At 39.5% G+C, this 14,889-nt stretch overlaps 3 protein-coding genes across 3 annotated transcripts; all 3 read right to left on the reverse strand.

Annotated features, from left to right (window-relative positions):
• Nucleotides 1-1,438: 1,438 nt before the first annotated feature.
• Nucleotides 1,439-5,034, reverse strand: LOC118231818 (fibrinogen alpha chain). The gene is made up of 5 exons (XM_035426098.1): nucleotides 4,921-5,034; nucleotides 3,660-3,781; nucleotides 3,120-3,303; nucleotides 2,540-2,685; nucleotides 1,439-2,184 (listed from the first exon to the last, which is right to left on the reverse strand). Coding segments are annotated over exons 1-5 (759 nt in total). The 5' UTR covers nucleotides 4,922-5,034; the 3' UTR covers nucleotides 1,439-1,878.
• A 41-nt stretch (nucleotides 5,035-5,075) lies between these two features.
• Nucleotides 5,076-9,471, reverse strand: fga (fibrinogen alpha chain). Its single transcript, XM_035426099.1, has 6 exons — nucleotides 9,316-9,471; nucleotides 8,793-8,894; nucleotides 8,138-8,321; nucleotides 7,455-7,600; nucleotides 6,263-7,061; nucleotides 5,076-5,898 (listed from the first exon to the last, which is right to left on the reverse strand). Exons 1-6 carry the CDS (start codon nucleotides 9,370-9,372, stop codon nucleotides 5,192-5,194), a joined length of 1,995 nt encoding a protein of 664 aa, XP_035281990.1. The 5' UTR covers nucleotides 9,373-9,471; the 3' UTR covers nucleotides 5,076-5,191.
• A 1,203-nt stretch (nucleotides 9,472-10,674) lies between these two features.
• On the reverse strand, nucleotides 10,675-14,683 carry LOC118231496 (fibrinogen gamma chain-like). The gene is made up of 9 exons (XM_035425323.1): nucleotides 14,542-14,683; nucleotides 14,402-14,446; nucleotides 13,641-13,827; nucleotides 13,459-13,543; nucleotides 13,115-13,245; nucleotides 12,549-12,682; nucleotides 12,283-12,467; nucleotides 11,533-11,810; nucleotides 10,675-10,989 (listed from the first exon to the last, which is right to left on the reverse strand). The coding sequence occupies exons 1-9, from the start codon at nucleotides 14,602-14,604 to the stop codon at nucleotides 10,805-10,807; spliced, it is 1,293 nt and encodes a 430-aa protein (XP_035281214.1). The 5' UTR covers nucleotides 14,605-14,683; the 3' UTR covers nucleotides 10,675-10,804.
• Between the last annotated feature and the right edge of the window lie 206 nt (nucleotides 14,684-14,889).

Here is a 14,889-nt window from a genome sequence, read left to right on the forward strand (position 1 = left end):
TCAGTTACAATGAAGACAAGTGAACCAATACCTGTGGCAGTCATAGCAAACCGTAACACCCCCATTGCCATGTTTTACAGATGAAGGTGCTTTGGATCTTGGGCAGCTCCTTTTTGCCTCAATGGTTTGCTCTTGCCATCACTGTGATACATGATCTCATCTCTCCACCATCCATTTTTTCCAGAACTCTGCAGGCTCTTTTAGGTACTTATTAGAAAACTGTAACCTGGCCATCCTTTTTGCAGCTAACTAGTGCTAGCTAACTAGTTTGCATCTTGCGGTGTAGTTCTCTTCATAAAGTCCTATGCAGAAAGTAGTTACCGACATATCCATGCCAGCATTCTCAATGTGACTGATCTGCCAGACAGGTGTTTAGGGGCTTATCTTTATCATGGTGAGGATATTATTTATTTTGGTCATCAACTGTAGAGATATTGCTTGGCCTACCAGGCCCTTTGAGATTACTGAGCTCACCAGTGATCTCTTTGGTCTTAATGATGTTCCAAACAGTTAATTTTGGTGAACTTAAGATTTGGCCAGTGTCTCTGACTGTTTTCTCTTATTTCTCAAACTCATAATGACTTCTTTGACTTTCATTAGCACAGCTGTGGTCCTCATGTGGCTTAATTCCAATAACAGAACCAAAAAGCCTAGAATCAAGACTAGACACTGAAAGCTCTCTTATACCTGCACTAAGGAAGCAATTGAACACTCCAGACTTATCAGGAACATTTTTGAAGCCATTTGACCCAAAAATTATGGTTCCATGAAATGGGGAACTATGTATCAAAAGTGCTGTAATTTCTACATGGTCAAACCACAAATCATAAAAAATACCCTTAAATAAAAGCTGAAATGTGCACTGCAACGACGTGAGAACTATTTGATTACAAATCTAAAACAGTGGAATACAGAGCCAAATCAATAAAAAAATGTCTTTGCACCAAAAATTCTGAGGCTCACTTAATGTATACAGATGTGTGTTTCTAGGTTAATGTCTGAGGTGAAATATAAACAATTTTATTAATAAAAAAAAAAATCAAAAAAGTGCCTGAAGCAGAAATGCGACATGATGCAGTACAGTACATGTCAATTTATACAGATGTGTGTACCTAGCCTGAGTAAATGATGGGACTCTTTCAGGCCTAAGGCATGTTGATGCAGTGTTAAAAAGCAATGCACTGTTTTAAGGTTCTAATGAGAGGTTAAAACTATTTTATTTCAGGAGAAATGTTCAGAAATATAATAGTTTGTGAATGGCATCTTCTACCACAAACTGATGTCTCAACCATACAGTAGAGGTCTGTAATTAAAAAAAAGGTCAAGTTATGAAAAACCCGCTAAACATTGTTATTTGGTATTTTATTAATATTATCTATTATCTATTAATAATCTTTTAATTTCCTATTTCAATGACAGACAGTTAAACTGTAAAAAGAAAATTTGCTTATGGTGGATTATTGAGTTTTATTTAATTTATTTACATCCCTTGGTTATCAGCAAATCACATAAGGAAAGTTTGAAGCCTTTCACATACTATATGCAAACATTCTTATAACCTCTGGTCATAAATATCATAAACTTTTCAGCCATGTAAAATAAATAGTCTCTCATCTCCTTAATGCAGTGTTCATAAATGGAGAAATGACGTGAATGTTAAATGATCAGGAGTGTGATGGTCATATTAACCTAGAAAATCAGCCTCCAGCACAACAGAAAACTAAAACAATGGCTTAACTAACAACGGTACCGCAAAGTTCTGAATTCTCAAATGAAGGTAGGTAGAGAGTAGCAACTGACTGAATGTCAGAATTCGGGAGACAAGGTGACCAGGCAGTTTTTACATTGGCTGTCGATCTAAATATTTAAATTCCCTTTTTATCTATCGTCAAAATCACTTGTCATGTTTTCCACTTCAAGTTCATATTGTTCGATATCTTCAAAATGCGTCAGAAGTTCTTGTTCAGAGAAAGGAAGCTTTTTCAACGAACGCAATATTGGGGGATCGTCGCTCAGCGGTGTCTTTTTCAGTTCCCCAGTGCCAGGTTGCTCCACCTGCTCAGAGACCTGACGGAATTCATGCAGTTCTTTTTCCAGCGTTCTGTAGCTCTCTCTGTCAATGTTATAGACCTCAGCATTTTTACATGACCCTTGACATGCTCGGATTTTGATGTCAACGTCCACCTAGAAAAATAAACATCATTTATCAGACGGGCAATTACATTTTAACATTGAACAAACACAAATGTCCTTGACTGGGCAAGATTTCCTAACATGAATACGATGCAAAGGTCATGCTTGTTTTCTTTATATATTTTTTTCTTTTCTTTTTATTCCCTCACAAAATGGAGCCTGCGCTGCAATGTAACCATGACAATGGTACAGAGCATGATCCAAATACAAATCGACTGATTAACCAACATGCTTTTTGCCTAGATCTCTAAAATTCAAAAATGTAAATATCTTTACAGTAAACCTTTGCATGTGTATACAATCCCTTATTCCTTAGTGTTGGCTGCAGATTCTTCATTCCTCTTACCTCTGTTCGGTAAATGGCTGCTATCTGTTGCTGTATTTTGTCATATTGACCCTTCAGTTTCGCTGAGAGTTCAGTTGCACGTCTCTTCACAGATGTAAGGTTCTTTTGCAGTTTGTCCATAAGCTCCAGATATTTAGCCTCAGCAACTGTTGTGGAACAAAAATAGCATGCTGAAACCCAAGTTAGAGGCATGCACCTTCATCTTCATACCATGTATGAAGATCTCTTCATTAAGTTTACACTTATCCCCTATTAAAAAATAATAAAGCTTGGCATGAACGCAGTTTCAGTGAAATTCAATCTAATCATCAAGCTCTATCTTCATTACATGTATTTATCATTTGTACAGCTTTACAAACGCCACTCTCAGTGACTCCCAAAACAATAATGCTATACTGCCTTGAAAATGTTAGCACTTGATTAAGATCCATTACATAGATGGACGGACAAAACGCTTTGCAGCTAAATTGAGCTACAGCTATTTTTTGTTCTTTCAATAACAGATACTGGATCGAATTATGAAGCCAACAAGTAAACATCACACGCATGAACTTGAATTGTTGTAATAGCTGTTGGTTACCATAATTTTTCACTATAATTTTCCTGTTGGCTCTGTGAATTTGTTGGGTCCACAGCATTGTCTTCTCTGCTTTATGTCTGTCTTCTTTTGCTCTGTCACACATTTGGCCAAAACGTTCAAGCAGGCTTTGTTCGGTTGCATCAATATGACCCTGCAGTCTACAGCCTGAGGGGCATTTGACATCCTGTCAACAAATTGCACAAGATTAGCCAGTTTTTCTGAGTGTTCATGTGCAGAACAAATAGGCTTGTCCCGCATGTCCAAAATTGTTTGAACAGTTCCATAAGGACTCAAAAGATAAATTACATGCTGTATTTATCACGCCTAAATAAATTAAATACCTGTTAATTATAAGACTGTTATTAAAATAATCCCCTAATTGTAACAATCTGGCCTCAGGTAGAACTGATAAAAGAGAGTGTAACAAACCAAGACAAAAGTGGTAATAATGCAAGAATAAGATTAACAAGACGTCATTAATGTCAGTGCTTTTATAATGCATTATATTATGATATATTATGATGGAGTTGTATGACCCACCCAGTCCTCGTCCGTACACAGGTGTGGCTGTGGATGGGTGGGGCACCGTGACCCCCGTCCCCTGAGGTATCCCCGTCTTTCTCTTTGGTCTGGCTGAACGTTCTGTTTCCAGACTCTACACACTGCAGGACAAAAACAAATAAAAACAGCGTGTATGTTTGTGCACGAACCTGCAAGTTATCATGTAGTTATTATGTACTGTGTGTCTCTGTTGCTTATGTCCTTTAATGTTACTTTAGTATGTGGACATGAATAAAAGTATTAAGATGTGTATGCGTATGCGTGCATGTGTGTCCGCCCACACACATATGCCCCCACAGTAAGCATTGATAATTCTGCTTTTAATTCCCCCCGTCTGTTTATTTTTTAAACTTTACTTTTCACTTTTTTCCTGCAGATGTGCTCTAAAATATAATGGTGTGTGGATTACTTACATACCTCTACACAGGCATGCATATTAAGAGGATTTAGCGAAATGAAGAGTGAGTAGGGGGCGGGGATATCACACTTGACAGGGACCCATCACCAGTGATCCACTATCCACATGTATGCATGGATAAATTATGGAAAATAAACATAACCAGTTCACTTCAGCAGTGTTCCTATAACTGTCAGTATAAATATAATGAGGTTATTTGTGCTCATTTTAAGTTTTGTTTTCCAAAATGGAAGAGTTAATAACAACCAACGTCTGTTACCTAAGCCTACAGAGTACAATAAGCCACCAAAGGCTACAACTACAACTATCTTATAACCTTAGTTGTGTAGCAATTATATTTGCATTTGTATCTATGTTTGCATGTAGCCTATGCCTGGATTCATAATGGACCATGAAAATCAATGCCTCTCAAGGTACAACACTGGGTGTAACAATGCTTTTTTTGACCTGTGTTTTTTCTAAACATTGAGCGAGGTGGACTACATCGCTGTAGCCTAGTAGTACCTTAGATCACTGTAGCTGTCCATCTCAGAACGGCTTTTCGATTTTCTGAGGAGTGGATCTAAGTAGATGTGCCCTAAACTGGCCATCAGAAATTACACTTGAAATGGAATTTGTTCTTGTAATCTGATTCACAGTGGACATTTTCATCATCCTTCTCTCCTGTTACTGCTGCTAAAGTGATTTAGCTTTCACTGAAGTAAGTTCTGATTTCATGACAGAATGAGGTAGTATAAAAGGTAGTTTTGGGGCCTGGATCTGTGTGAGAAACACTGCTCTAGAAAACTGAGATGGACTCTCTGGATTCACTGCATCTCTTACTTTCTTGGTCTGGGCTTTTCTTTCCTTTCTTTCAAGGGGGACACCCTGGGAATGTACGGTCTAAAAAATAAAGATAAAACCCCTTTAAGTGCTTGGCTTGTGCAAGAACAGCAGACAGGCAGTATCGGGGAAAAAAATGAGCACAATACAAAATATTCAGTGAACACATGTTTTTTATTGGAAAAGCTTCTCGGAGTTACAGTGGGTTTTTTATATATTAAAATTCAGATAATTTTTTGTGATCTAGACAAATGTAGTTCCAGACGTGATCTCACATAGTGGCAATGGGCCTGACTTTCATCCGAACAGTTTTCAGTGAGTAGTCTGCTGGCTTCAACGGCAGCCAGACTACACCATTTTCAATCTCGTAGGGAACATTGCTACCTGGATCGTACTGACCCCCCTTGAAATATATGCCGTTAAGATTAGCTGACCGGCAGTTGTTGTACCACCAGCCACCCCCATACATCTCGGCACAGTTCTCCTCCCACTTATCGTTGTCTCTGTCATATGTGCTGAACTTCATGTTGGCGTGAGACAGGAAAGCACCTAAATCGGGTTGCCCACTCACAAGTGCATCCCCAGCGTTGCCCTGGTACCCAGAGACATGTATAGGATACCCCTCTGCCTCTGTTCCTATCCTAACCAAGTACTCTGCATAAAATTCCTGGCCTTCCCAGTCCTCCAGTTCTACCCTGAGCATGCTCTCTGCCTGAGTGAGGAGATGCAGGTACTTATTTCCCAGCCAAAACTCCCCCCGGCCTCGCTGGTCTACACTGCCAAATCCATCCCTGTAGTCCTTCCAAGTCCGGTTGAAGTTAACGGACCCATCCATTCTCTGCTGCACCAGGACCCAGCCAGCGAGCATTGTGTCATGGTCACAGTAAACCTCTACTACATCCTGTGAGCCATCTGGCTTAATTTTGAACAGGCCACTTTTATCTCCTGATGTATGCTTCTGGAGGATATCAACGCAATCTGAAACAAGATTACACCTGCAAATTAGTGCTTAACTGCATGGGCTTTGGAGGATCCAAATAGCAACATTTCCTTAACGAGTTTTTTTTCCCTGCTGGGTAAATGGGGACTCAATGAGTCATATCTCGACTCTTAAGATACAGAGAAATTATAGGTGCAAAAAAAGGAAATAGCACCAAAAAACAAGGTTCGTGTTTGATCGGTCTAATAAGCATTACGGTAACTGAGAGAGAAGCTCGCTGGTACATTATCTGTGGTGCACACTTTGCCTTTTAGTCTCATTAGATTATTTAATGTTCATGGTTCACTGGTCTGAAAATTGAGATTCAGACTAACTGGTTCTGGAAGGATTACGCCGGTGTACCTTTTCCAACATAATCGCTCTGCCGTGCTTCAGAGGGGCTCTTCAGACTACGGGCATGGATGTCTGGAAGGTCCTCTTCCACTGCCCCACCCGTCAAACCACCAAATTCAGAGAATACGTCCTTGAGGGACCCACCCTTCACGGATTTGGTGCTGGTGGAGCTATGGCTGGTGAACTTGAATAAATCATCACCGCCACCTTGGCTGAAGGTTGTGATTGATTTCCCATTAGTTGGATCCTCAAAGAAAGACCCAAACTCCCGGGAAAAAAGGGTGGTCCCTGTACCATCTTTTCCGTGACCATCCAGACCCTTGCATTCTGGTGATTCCTCGACAACCTCCACTTTTTCGACAGACCCGTCTTTCGTATGTGTTTCCTTTTTAATGGTTTTAGTGCATGAAATGGTATGGGTGCTGCTGTGTACATTTGTGCTCGACCCTGTTGCAGTGGATGGTAGGTGCCCCGTACCTGGGTCCCTGCTATTGACTGTGGTCGATGTCGAGCCGGTTGCCATGCCCTCCAGGGATAACTGACGCTGGTCAACGTCAGCGAAGAAGTCTTGTTTCTGCTCCTGCCCCTCACCTGCGCCGGACTTATAGATACTGGGAACAGAAACTTCCTTCAAAATCGTGCTCTTCATCACCCGGAGGGTGGTCACGGTCTCAACTCTCTGGATAGCCATGGCCTCCAACTGGGCAAGCTGTTTGTCCAGGGTGATATAGCTGTCTCTGTCGACAGAGTACTCTGTGTAACTGGCGCAGGAGCCCTTGCATGAACGCAATTTGATGTCGATATCCACCTGAGGAGGAGAAAAGGTTGAGTTTTACTTAAATTGAGTTTATCTTGCTTTTGAAACACATCTTTGGATGAGGTATGACAGTATATTCAAGCCAAGTAAATCATTCAGTAGCTCAACCAATTCAAGCTAAGTAAATTATTTAGGTTATATAGCCTAATAGCCTAAGACAGCCTAATTCACCATTTCTGAACTGTATTACAGATTTGTCCTTTACACCTGTGGGTACCTTCTGTTTGATAATTCTCTGCGATACATCAACATTGAGTCTAAGGATATAGCTTCTGTTCTGTGCTGTTCTGCTTTAACTTTAAACTGTTTTTTTTTTGCAGTTCCTGTCTAGTGCATTGTAGTTCTAGCAGTTACGGCAATTTTACTGAACTAGCACAGAATTACCTCCAATCTCTTCATCTCCTTTACTTGATTTAGAACACGTCCCTTCAGTGCCTGAAGAAGTCTGAGTTGGGCCTCAATCTTGACTTTAATACTGGCTATTCTGGTCCGTAGCTGTTCAGCCAGACCCATGTATTTGTTGTCATTGCCTATTGAGATAAAATAGTACACAAGACAAAGACTTAAACAAGAGAAAAGGGAGATTACAAACAATACATAGAATTCCATTCCTATAAGTAAAAGTAAAGTGATGTGTTGAGGACATTGATTAATCATAATTCTGTCATGACTTGCTATTTTTTGCAACTGAAATTGCTGTAGAACAATCACTATCCATTCACCTTCAAATTTACTGAATTAAATCTAAATAATCAGTAACTGATTTTCCTTTCCAATTATGGACCTTATTGTTTCTTCCAGTCAACTGTCAGTTTTGAAACAAATGCAATTGTGGGTACAATGGCTTTCAGACACAACACGCTTTCTCTGCAACCAAAGCAGAAAACACACTTCCCAGGTCTCAACTGAGTCTTTGATCAGACTCACACAGGTCTCTGACCTGCGACCAGCCCCACCTGAGTCTATGGCCAGTCTCACCTGAGTTTATGAGAACTTTCGCCTGAGTCTATGACCAGCCACGCCCTGAATCTGTGGCCAGCCACACCTGAGTCTATGACCAGCCTCACCTGAGTCTGTGACCAGCCTGTCTCGCAGAAAGTCGTAGGTCTGCTTGGTGACTTGGTCAGTGGAGCGGTAATGTCTGCGGTTCTCCTCCAGAAACTTGCGGATCTTATCGATCTTGTTAACGAGATGCCGATCGGCCTGGTCTAAAAGCCCCTGAATCCTGCAGCCAGAGGGACATTTGGGACCCTGTGTGTCCAATACAAAAAAAAATACAGAAAAGGCTGTTTTAAATATTAATCAACCAATAAAGTAAGGGATTATACCAATACCCCAGAAGCAGACCAGAGAACGTGAGTCTTCTCATCAGTGTCCCCCAAAAGCATATAGGTCTCTACACTACAAAATGTTCAGTGTGTTATTAGTTAAATATGATGTCATGTTTCTGTTACAAACAAATGCATTGTTTTGTTCTTTATTTAAATCTGATCTTAAATCTTCTAACATTTTGTATGAAGTTGCCTTGAGGTTGTGTCTGAGTTAAATTACAGTTCTGATTTATGCAGCATTAACTTTCATTTCCTTTACAAAGATGTAATAGACAATTGAAACGAATGGCCAAAGGCTGGGAATGCTATCATTTTGGTGAATTGTATATTAATGTCCAAATTGTACTATAGGGAGCGACTGAATGGTTTTGGAAAATGCCCACTGTCTTACCCAGTCATCATCTGTGCAAGCTGGCCATTCCTTTTCGGTAGCACACTCTGAGGCTTTGTAGCCATGCTCAACAGGGCGAGCTCCCCTTGGATCCAGCAGTACCTGCAACAGCAAGGTAACACATAGGGAACATGTTTCGCTAATACCAGTAGGGTTTCTTCTTCAAGCAATCCAGTTTCTTCCTCAATAAATCATTTTAACTTACACCTTACAATACCATATTCATGAAATTCTGTATGAGCAATTATAGGCATGATTGTTTGCTGCAATCACATGGGAATTATCCCTAGATTAAATTGGCATTCGTACATTTTGCAAGTAAATGAAGGTGCCACATTTTTCAAGGCAATCCTTTTATTTCAACACTTATTTGATGATCATTGAAGTTTAACATGCAAGACAACAGATACAACGCTTTAATGCTATTCTGAATAAAAATTTCAGGACGCTTCAGGTCTATTTTATTGAATGACTTGTGTTATGAAATGGTCAGCCACGCAGAATGGTAGAAGAGGCAACTCACCGCGTGGACTGAGAAGACCAGCGCCAGGAAGCAGCAGGAGAGGTACAGGAGTCCCATCTTTTCTTGTTTCACTTGGAAGATGAGGGAAATGCAAGTCTTGCCTGCTTGTGCGCCCAATTTGAATCTTTCTCCTGACTAATTTGGGGTTAGTCATTGTTTATCTTCTATTATCTTTGGGAGTTCACCACCCCCAGGTTTGTGAATGATTGATGGATGGACATTTAGTTCAGTTGCTCAGGCTGAACCCTTGGACCTGCTGACGCGGGAGTCGGGAAGATATTGATTTTGAAAATGACCTGCTACTATTGGGTAAACTTGTTTGTTTTTTTACCCGAAAAATCAAACACACCGATGTACCCTTCAGATGTACATCAGCCCACACCCACGCTTGTATGCCAGCATTGGAATCATTCCTGCAAGTGACTAAATAAAACACTGACAAGAACATTTCATTACTGCACAAGTTTACTTGGTCCATTATGCAGACCTATTACAAACAGTTACTGGCACTGTCATTCAGAGTGGGTCCAGGAAGGTCTGATATTGACTGTGTTATGTCAGGTTGTTTATGCATGGTTGAATATTAATGTTGTATTATATTAATTTTAGTACACACACTCTCTCTCTCTCTCTCTCTCTCTCTCTCACACACACACACACATACACACACACATCAATAATTTGCTCTCTTATTAAAAATATAAATGCAATGCACAAGTCTTAAATAAATGCAATGCCCAAGTTCCTTTTTGAAGGGTAGTTTCATTACTAAACAATATGGGGAAATACACTGTTTTATGATGCATCTGATATTCACCACACTGAATCAAATGTTGATATTTGTTTAAGAAGCTGACAAGAAGCTGAATCAGAAATGTTTTCTCACCTCTATTAAGTATTGTTACATTTTTGTATTTATAAACTGATCATTGAGCTGAAGATTGGTGTTACATTACATGACCTGCATAATAAACTTTCTGACATTGCGAGTGTTGAGAAACATGTCTTGTTGTTAAACGTTAACGGCTATGTAATATGTGTCTTTTTAGTATTCAGTATGTATTGTCTTTCGTACATATCCTGCGCTTCCATATGTACAGTCCGTATATGTCAGGACAGTGATGCAGTTAATCTGGTTTATGTTTATTTTAAATCAGAAAACATTATTTAATACTCTATGAGTAAAAATGTGGGATGGACCCATCCTGAATCCTGAGCTAAAGCAACAAAAATTGTGTCACTTTCCCAATGCTTTCACAAAATATCAAAATACTCTTGTGTATTAATCAGTCACTGATCATTGCTGGTATTTAATTTCAAGACAGCAAATTTAATTAAAACACCACATTTTGAACATAGAATCATTTATTTCACAAATACACAAGTACAAACAAACGAGAGACAAATATTGAGGTATTCAGGAACAAACATGGTGTACAATACATGTAATAGCTTAAGTCCTGTTCTCAGAAGCATAAAGCTTTGTCCTTTAGATGTCTCCCAGATCTCCAAACTGTTTTACCGTCTGTTGCCCCCCACCCATGGCCATCCTGTTAATGGGAATAATCTTCATGGAGGTCTCTTTCATGGAATACCAGCGGCTATGCCATGTCGCCCAAATGATGCCATTATCATACTCATATTGACCAGCATCCTTTGCAGTATACTTTCCACCTGGGGGGGGGGGGGGGTGAAGGCAAACAGTAACTATTTGATTTACTCTAAAAACCCCAGGATGCAGTAGAGACTGTGACAGTCTGTAAAGTTACCTTGAAATAGTGTTCTGCAAAGAACACTCTTTCAAGTTAAATTACATTCATTAATTAAATGTCAAAATATTTTGAATTTTGTACATTAACATTTTCATGTTTTTATTCATACATTGATTATGTTGTTAAATGAAAGGAAGCAATAAATAATTAAATTAAAAATAATTTTGATACTGTGCCTTTAAATGGTTCTGTGTTTCAAAATAAACTTGAATAATTCACATAACTTAATGATTAAAATAGGATTGAATGAACTGGATGATTCACAGTGCCCTCTATGAAACCCTCTGACCATGCAGCTGCTAAACATGCCCAGAACAATGGTCCTGAGTATGTCCTTTGATTAATTGGGGGTAGCAACGCTGATTTGCCTGTACAATGCAAATCAGTGTTGCTACCCCCAAAAGTGGTTTCAGACTCAGAATGTTGCCTGGACGCCAGAACATACCTTGGTAGTATTTGCCATTGAGATGAGCTGCGTGACAGCGGTTCATCCACCAGCCAGACCCGTCCTGTCGGGCACAGTTCCCCTGGTACTTGTCGTTGTCCCTGTCACCGGTGCTGAACTGCATTCCGTTGTGGGAGGTGAAGAACTTGTCGCTGGGGTCGTCCCCAAAGTGAAAGCCATCGAAGGCATCGCCAGCGTCCCCTCCGAAATAATAGGCGTACGTCAGGCGGTACTGGTCTGCCTCTGGTGCCACTCTGAACATGGCGTAATCTGCATGCCTGGGGACAAGACAGAGACAAAATGATTATAGTGGATATCATAATTACTCACTGTAGGGATGTGCAATAAGAGCTGATCCATTTCAGGATTCCATGCCAACCACAGCTTTTAATTATTTCATTGGCCAAATACGCTTGATATTAATTTGTTATTTGTTTCTAGGCCCAGTAGAGGAAAGGACCAACAGTGGTGCACTGGTGTAAATTAAAGTCAGAATAATCGGTTGGGACAAAAACCAACCAAAGCACTATCCCTCCTGGCCTGGAGTTATGGGTCCTTGATCTAGAGTAACATGAGAGCTGTGTTTGTGTGACTTGTGGAATCATTACAGGTTGACATTCTTCATTAAATTCGACATGAAAACAGCAGTTGCTGCTTCTTTACTTAAAACAAAACATAAATGAGGAGTTCTGTCTTTGATCAGATCAAAAGGTGTCGTAAATTTTGCCATGGACGACTCCTTTACTGTACTTTTTCTGGCCCTCCCAGTCGGTCAGTTCGATCCGCAGCACGTATGGAATAGAGGACTGAGTGGACAGCAGGTGAATCTTCTCATTGCCCAGCCAGAACTCAGTGGTGTCGTCTGGAGACAGGTAGCCAAAGCCCTCTCTGTACTGAATCCAGTCCTTAGAGAAGCTAATGCTACCATCCCGCCTCTGGAAAGAGGATTGTCTAGTTTTAGACATTTTCAAGATACAGAGGGGGAAAAAAAATCACAATATGACAAAAAAGCTTACCCTTTGAAGCACAGTCCAGCCACTTCCGAAGCTGTCAATCTCACAATAGACCAAGAACTGCTCTTTTGACTTCAAGGGCTTAATGAAATATAAGCCACTGCTCCTAGCACCTTTGTTGGCAACATCCTGACAGTCTAGTATCAAGAAAGGAAAAAAAAAACACTATGATATAACAGAAATAACTACACAATCCTCCTCATTTCAAGTTCAAGGAGCAGTTCTGAAATTATAAACTGATTCCCAATTTACACAAACTGTATCAGCTACAGCCTTAGGAAGAAGGTAAGAGATCTTTGTTAACATGCCTTTACGAATTATTGTAAGCAAATCCATTGGTTTAAGAAAGAAGACAAACCCCATAAAATATTGTAAGCCTGTAAGTATTTGACTTAAAGCCAGCCTTTAAATCTAAATCCAGCACAAATTAGTGATTTATAAAGTTGTTATGCTGTGGTAATGAAAGGTTCCACAAAAAATCTTTATGAATACATGAAATATATGATCATAAACTGTTCTTCTTGAGGGAAGTGCACCTAAACAATTACAACGAAGCATCTGTATTTAACCTTTTCCTGTGGTGGAGTGAATTTGGATGGTGTCCTGGCATGAATCTTTACATTCCCTCTCCAGCTGAAGAGACAGGTGTCTGACCTGGAGCATTCTCTTGTCATTTGAATCCAAAAGGTGATGAAGCTCACTAAAAAAGACACGTTGTGCACAACTTTAGCACAACTGAGCTCTACCCCAAGTTAGACAATTGTGACTAGCAAAATTTTCAGTTATACTTCTGAGTATTAATTTACAGATGCAAGTTACATTTTTTTAATTAGCAGAATATTTTGTTTTCATGAATACATTACATTACAAAAATGATTAAACCAGTTTAAAAAAGAAACAGAAAAACACTCACTATATTTGAGCCTCTTGAGCAACAATGCTTTTTTCAAATCTCAGGATGTCATCCAACATAGCTGATGATCTTCTGATGTAAAAATCTGCTCAAAGGATTTTCACAAGGAAAAAAGAAATGACATGATATTGATATATGGAAATGAATGAAACTGACCCATACAAAATAAGAGTCAAGCTTGCCTGGTGGAGTGGACCTTTGGGCATGTGAGGCAGAATCTTTCATGTAAACCACCTTTTCCTCTGCACCTTTGGTTAGATTTCCTATTTTCTCCAGTAAATCCTCTAAGTCATTGAGGTTTTTGTCCACACTGGGCTTATACCTGTTCAGGTAATCAGCAACTCCACATGTTGTGGGGCAATATGAACCCTATAGGAGAACAAATTTAAATTAAACAACTAATACTGGCAATCATGACACTTAAATATATACAGTAGAACCATCATGATATTAAAGTCAGAGATTTATGCATAAAAGGTGAACATTAAATGGAAACTAATAACATTTTCCACTCAATACATACATACATACATACATACATAAATAAATAAATAAATAAAATAAAAAATAAATAAAGAAAGAAAGAAAGAAAGAAACAAACAAACAAACAAAATTACAACTACAACTACAACTTTTTTTTCAGGGGTTTTCAGCTTTGGAGCATCACAATAAATATGGGCAAGTTAATGTTCTAATGAGATTACTGAGAGTGGGAGCTTGTATAAAAGCAGGGGCTAAAATAATTAAAAATGTATAATTTTAAGTAAAATTGGCATGTTTTCCACTTCACTTTCAAAGTAACATTACAGAGTTCTAAACAATCCCTATTCCTGAAGTGTTTGTATCTTAGACATTCTCCATTAAACGCGCACGCATGCGCACGCACACACACGCACACACGCACACACACAAACTGGTAATGTTTATACATAAACATACTCACAAACTCATCACTTGGTATACATGATTCAGGTTGGTACATTGGTTGCTGTCAAGGGAGAAAAAAGAGCAAACAATGAAGCAATGCAAAGCAGAGAGGATATTGATCAAATGCACTCTGGCAAATAAATGAATCACACTTACTGCCCATGATGATGGAGAAAGAAAAAGCAAGAGGCTGGCTGCATAAAAAAATAATGGAGCCATAATGCCTGGGCAGTCCTCAACAAAGTGAAGTTATTCCACTTGAAGACTCCAAATGTATCTGCACAGGGCTGTCAGTGGAATGGGGAGATAAAGGTTTCTTTGGGCAGGTGGGGTAAGAACATACCCGTGATCCCATTTTGACCCTCAAACTGAGAGGTTAAAGAGCACTGACTGTTAGCGTGAGCCATAGAAGCATCGCCTATAGTTGACATAAGTGTGAGTGACCCTTTGTATAAATTAAAGACATCATTTCCCCCTTTAATCCCAAAATTTGGAATTGTCAGT

The sequence above is a fragment of the Anguilla anguilla genome, chromosome 7 (assembly GCF_013347855.1).
Source record: "Anguilla anguilla isolate fAngAng1 chromosome 7, fAngAng1.pri, whole genome shotgun sequence".
In the NCBI taxonomy this organism is placed as follows: Eukaryota; Metazoa; Chordata; class Actinopteri; order Anguilliformes; family Anguillidae; genus Anguilla; species Anguilla anguilla.

Coding starts and splice junctions, on each gene's coding strand:
- LOC118231818 (XM_035426098.1), bottom strand. Junction 3,304..3,659: donor TGTGTACGGACGAGGACTGG/GTGGGTCATACA, acceptor ATTTGTTGACAG/GATGTCAAATGCCCCTCAGG. Junction 2,686..3,119: donor AATTATAGTGAAAAATTATG/GTAACCAACAGC, acceptor GTTCCACAACAG/TTGCTGAGGCTAAATATCTG.
- fga (XM_035426099.1), bottom strand. CDS start 9,372: ATGGGACTCCTGTACCTCTCCTGCTGCTTCCTGGCGCTGGTCTTCTCA. Junction 7,601..8,137: donor CAGGCTGGTCACAGACTCAG/GTGAGGCTGGTC, acceptor TTATCTCAATAG/GCAATGACAACAAATACATG. Junction 5,899..6,262: donor GAGCGATTATGTTGGAAAAG/GTACACCGGCGT, acceptor ATCTTGTTTCAG/ATTGCGTTGATATCCTCCAG.
- LOC118231496 (XM_035425323.1), bottom strand. CDS start 14,604: ATGGCTCCATTATTTTTTTATGCAGCCAGCCTCTTGCTTTTTCTTTCT. Junction 13,828..14,401: donor GTATACCAAGTGATGAGTTT/GTGAGTATGTTT, acceptor GTTCTCCTATAG/GGTTCATATTGCCCCACAAC. Junction 12,468..12,548: donor GCTGGACTGTGCTTCAAAGG/GTAAGCTTTTTT, acceptor TCCTCTTTCCAG/AGGCGGGATGGTAGCATTAG.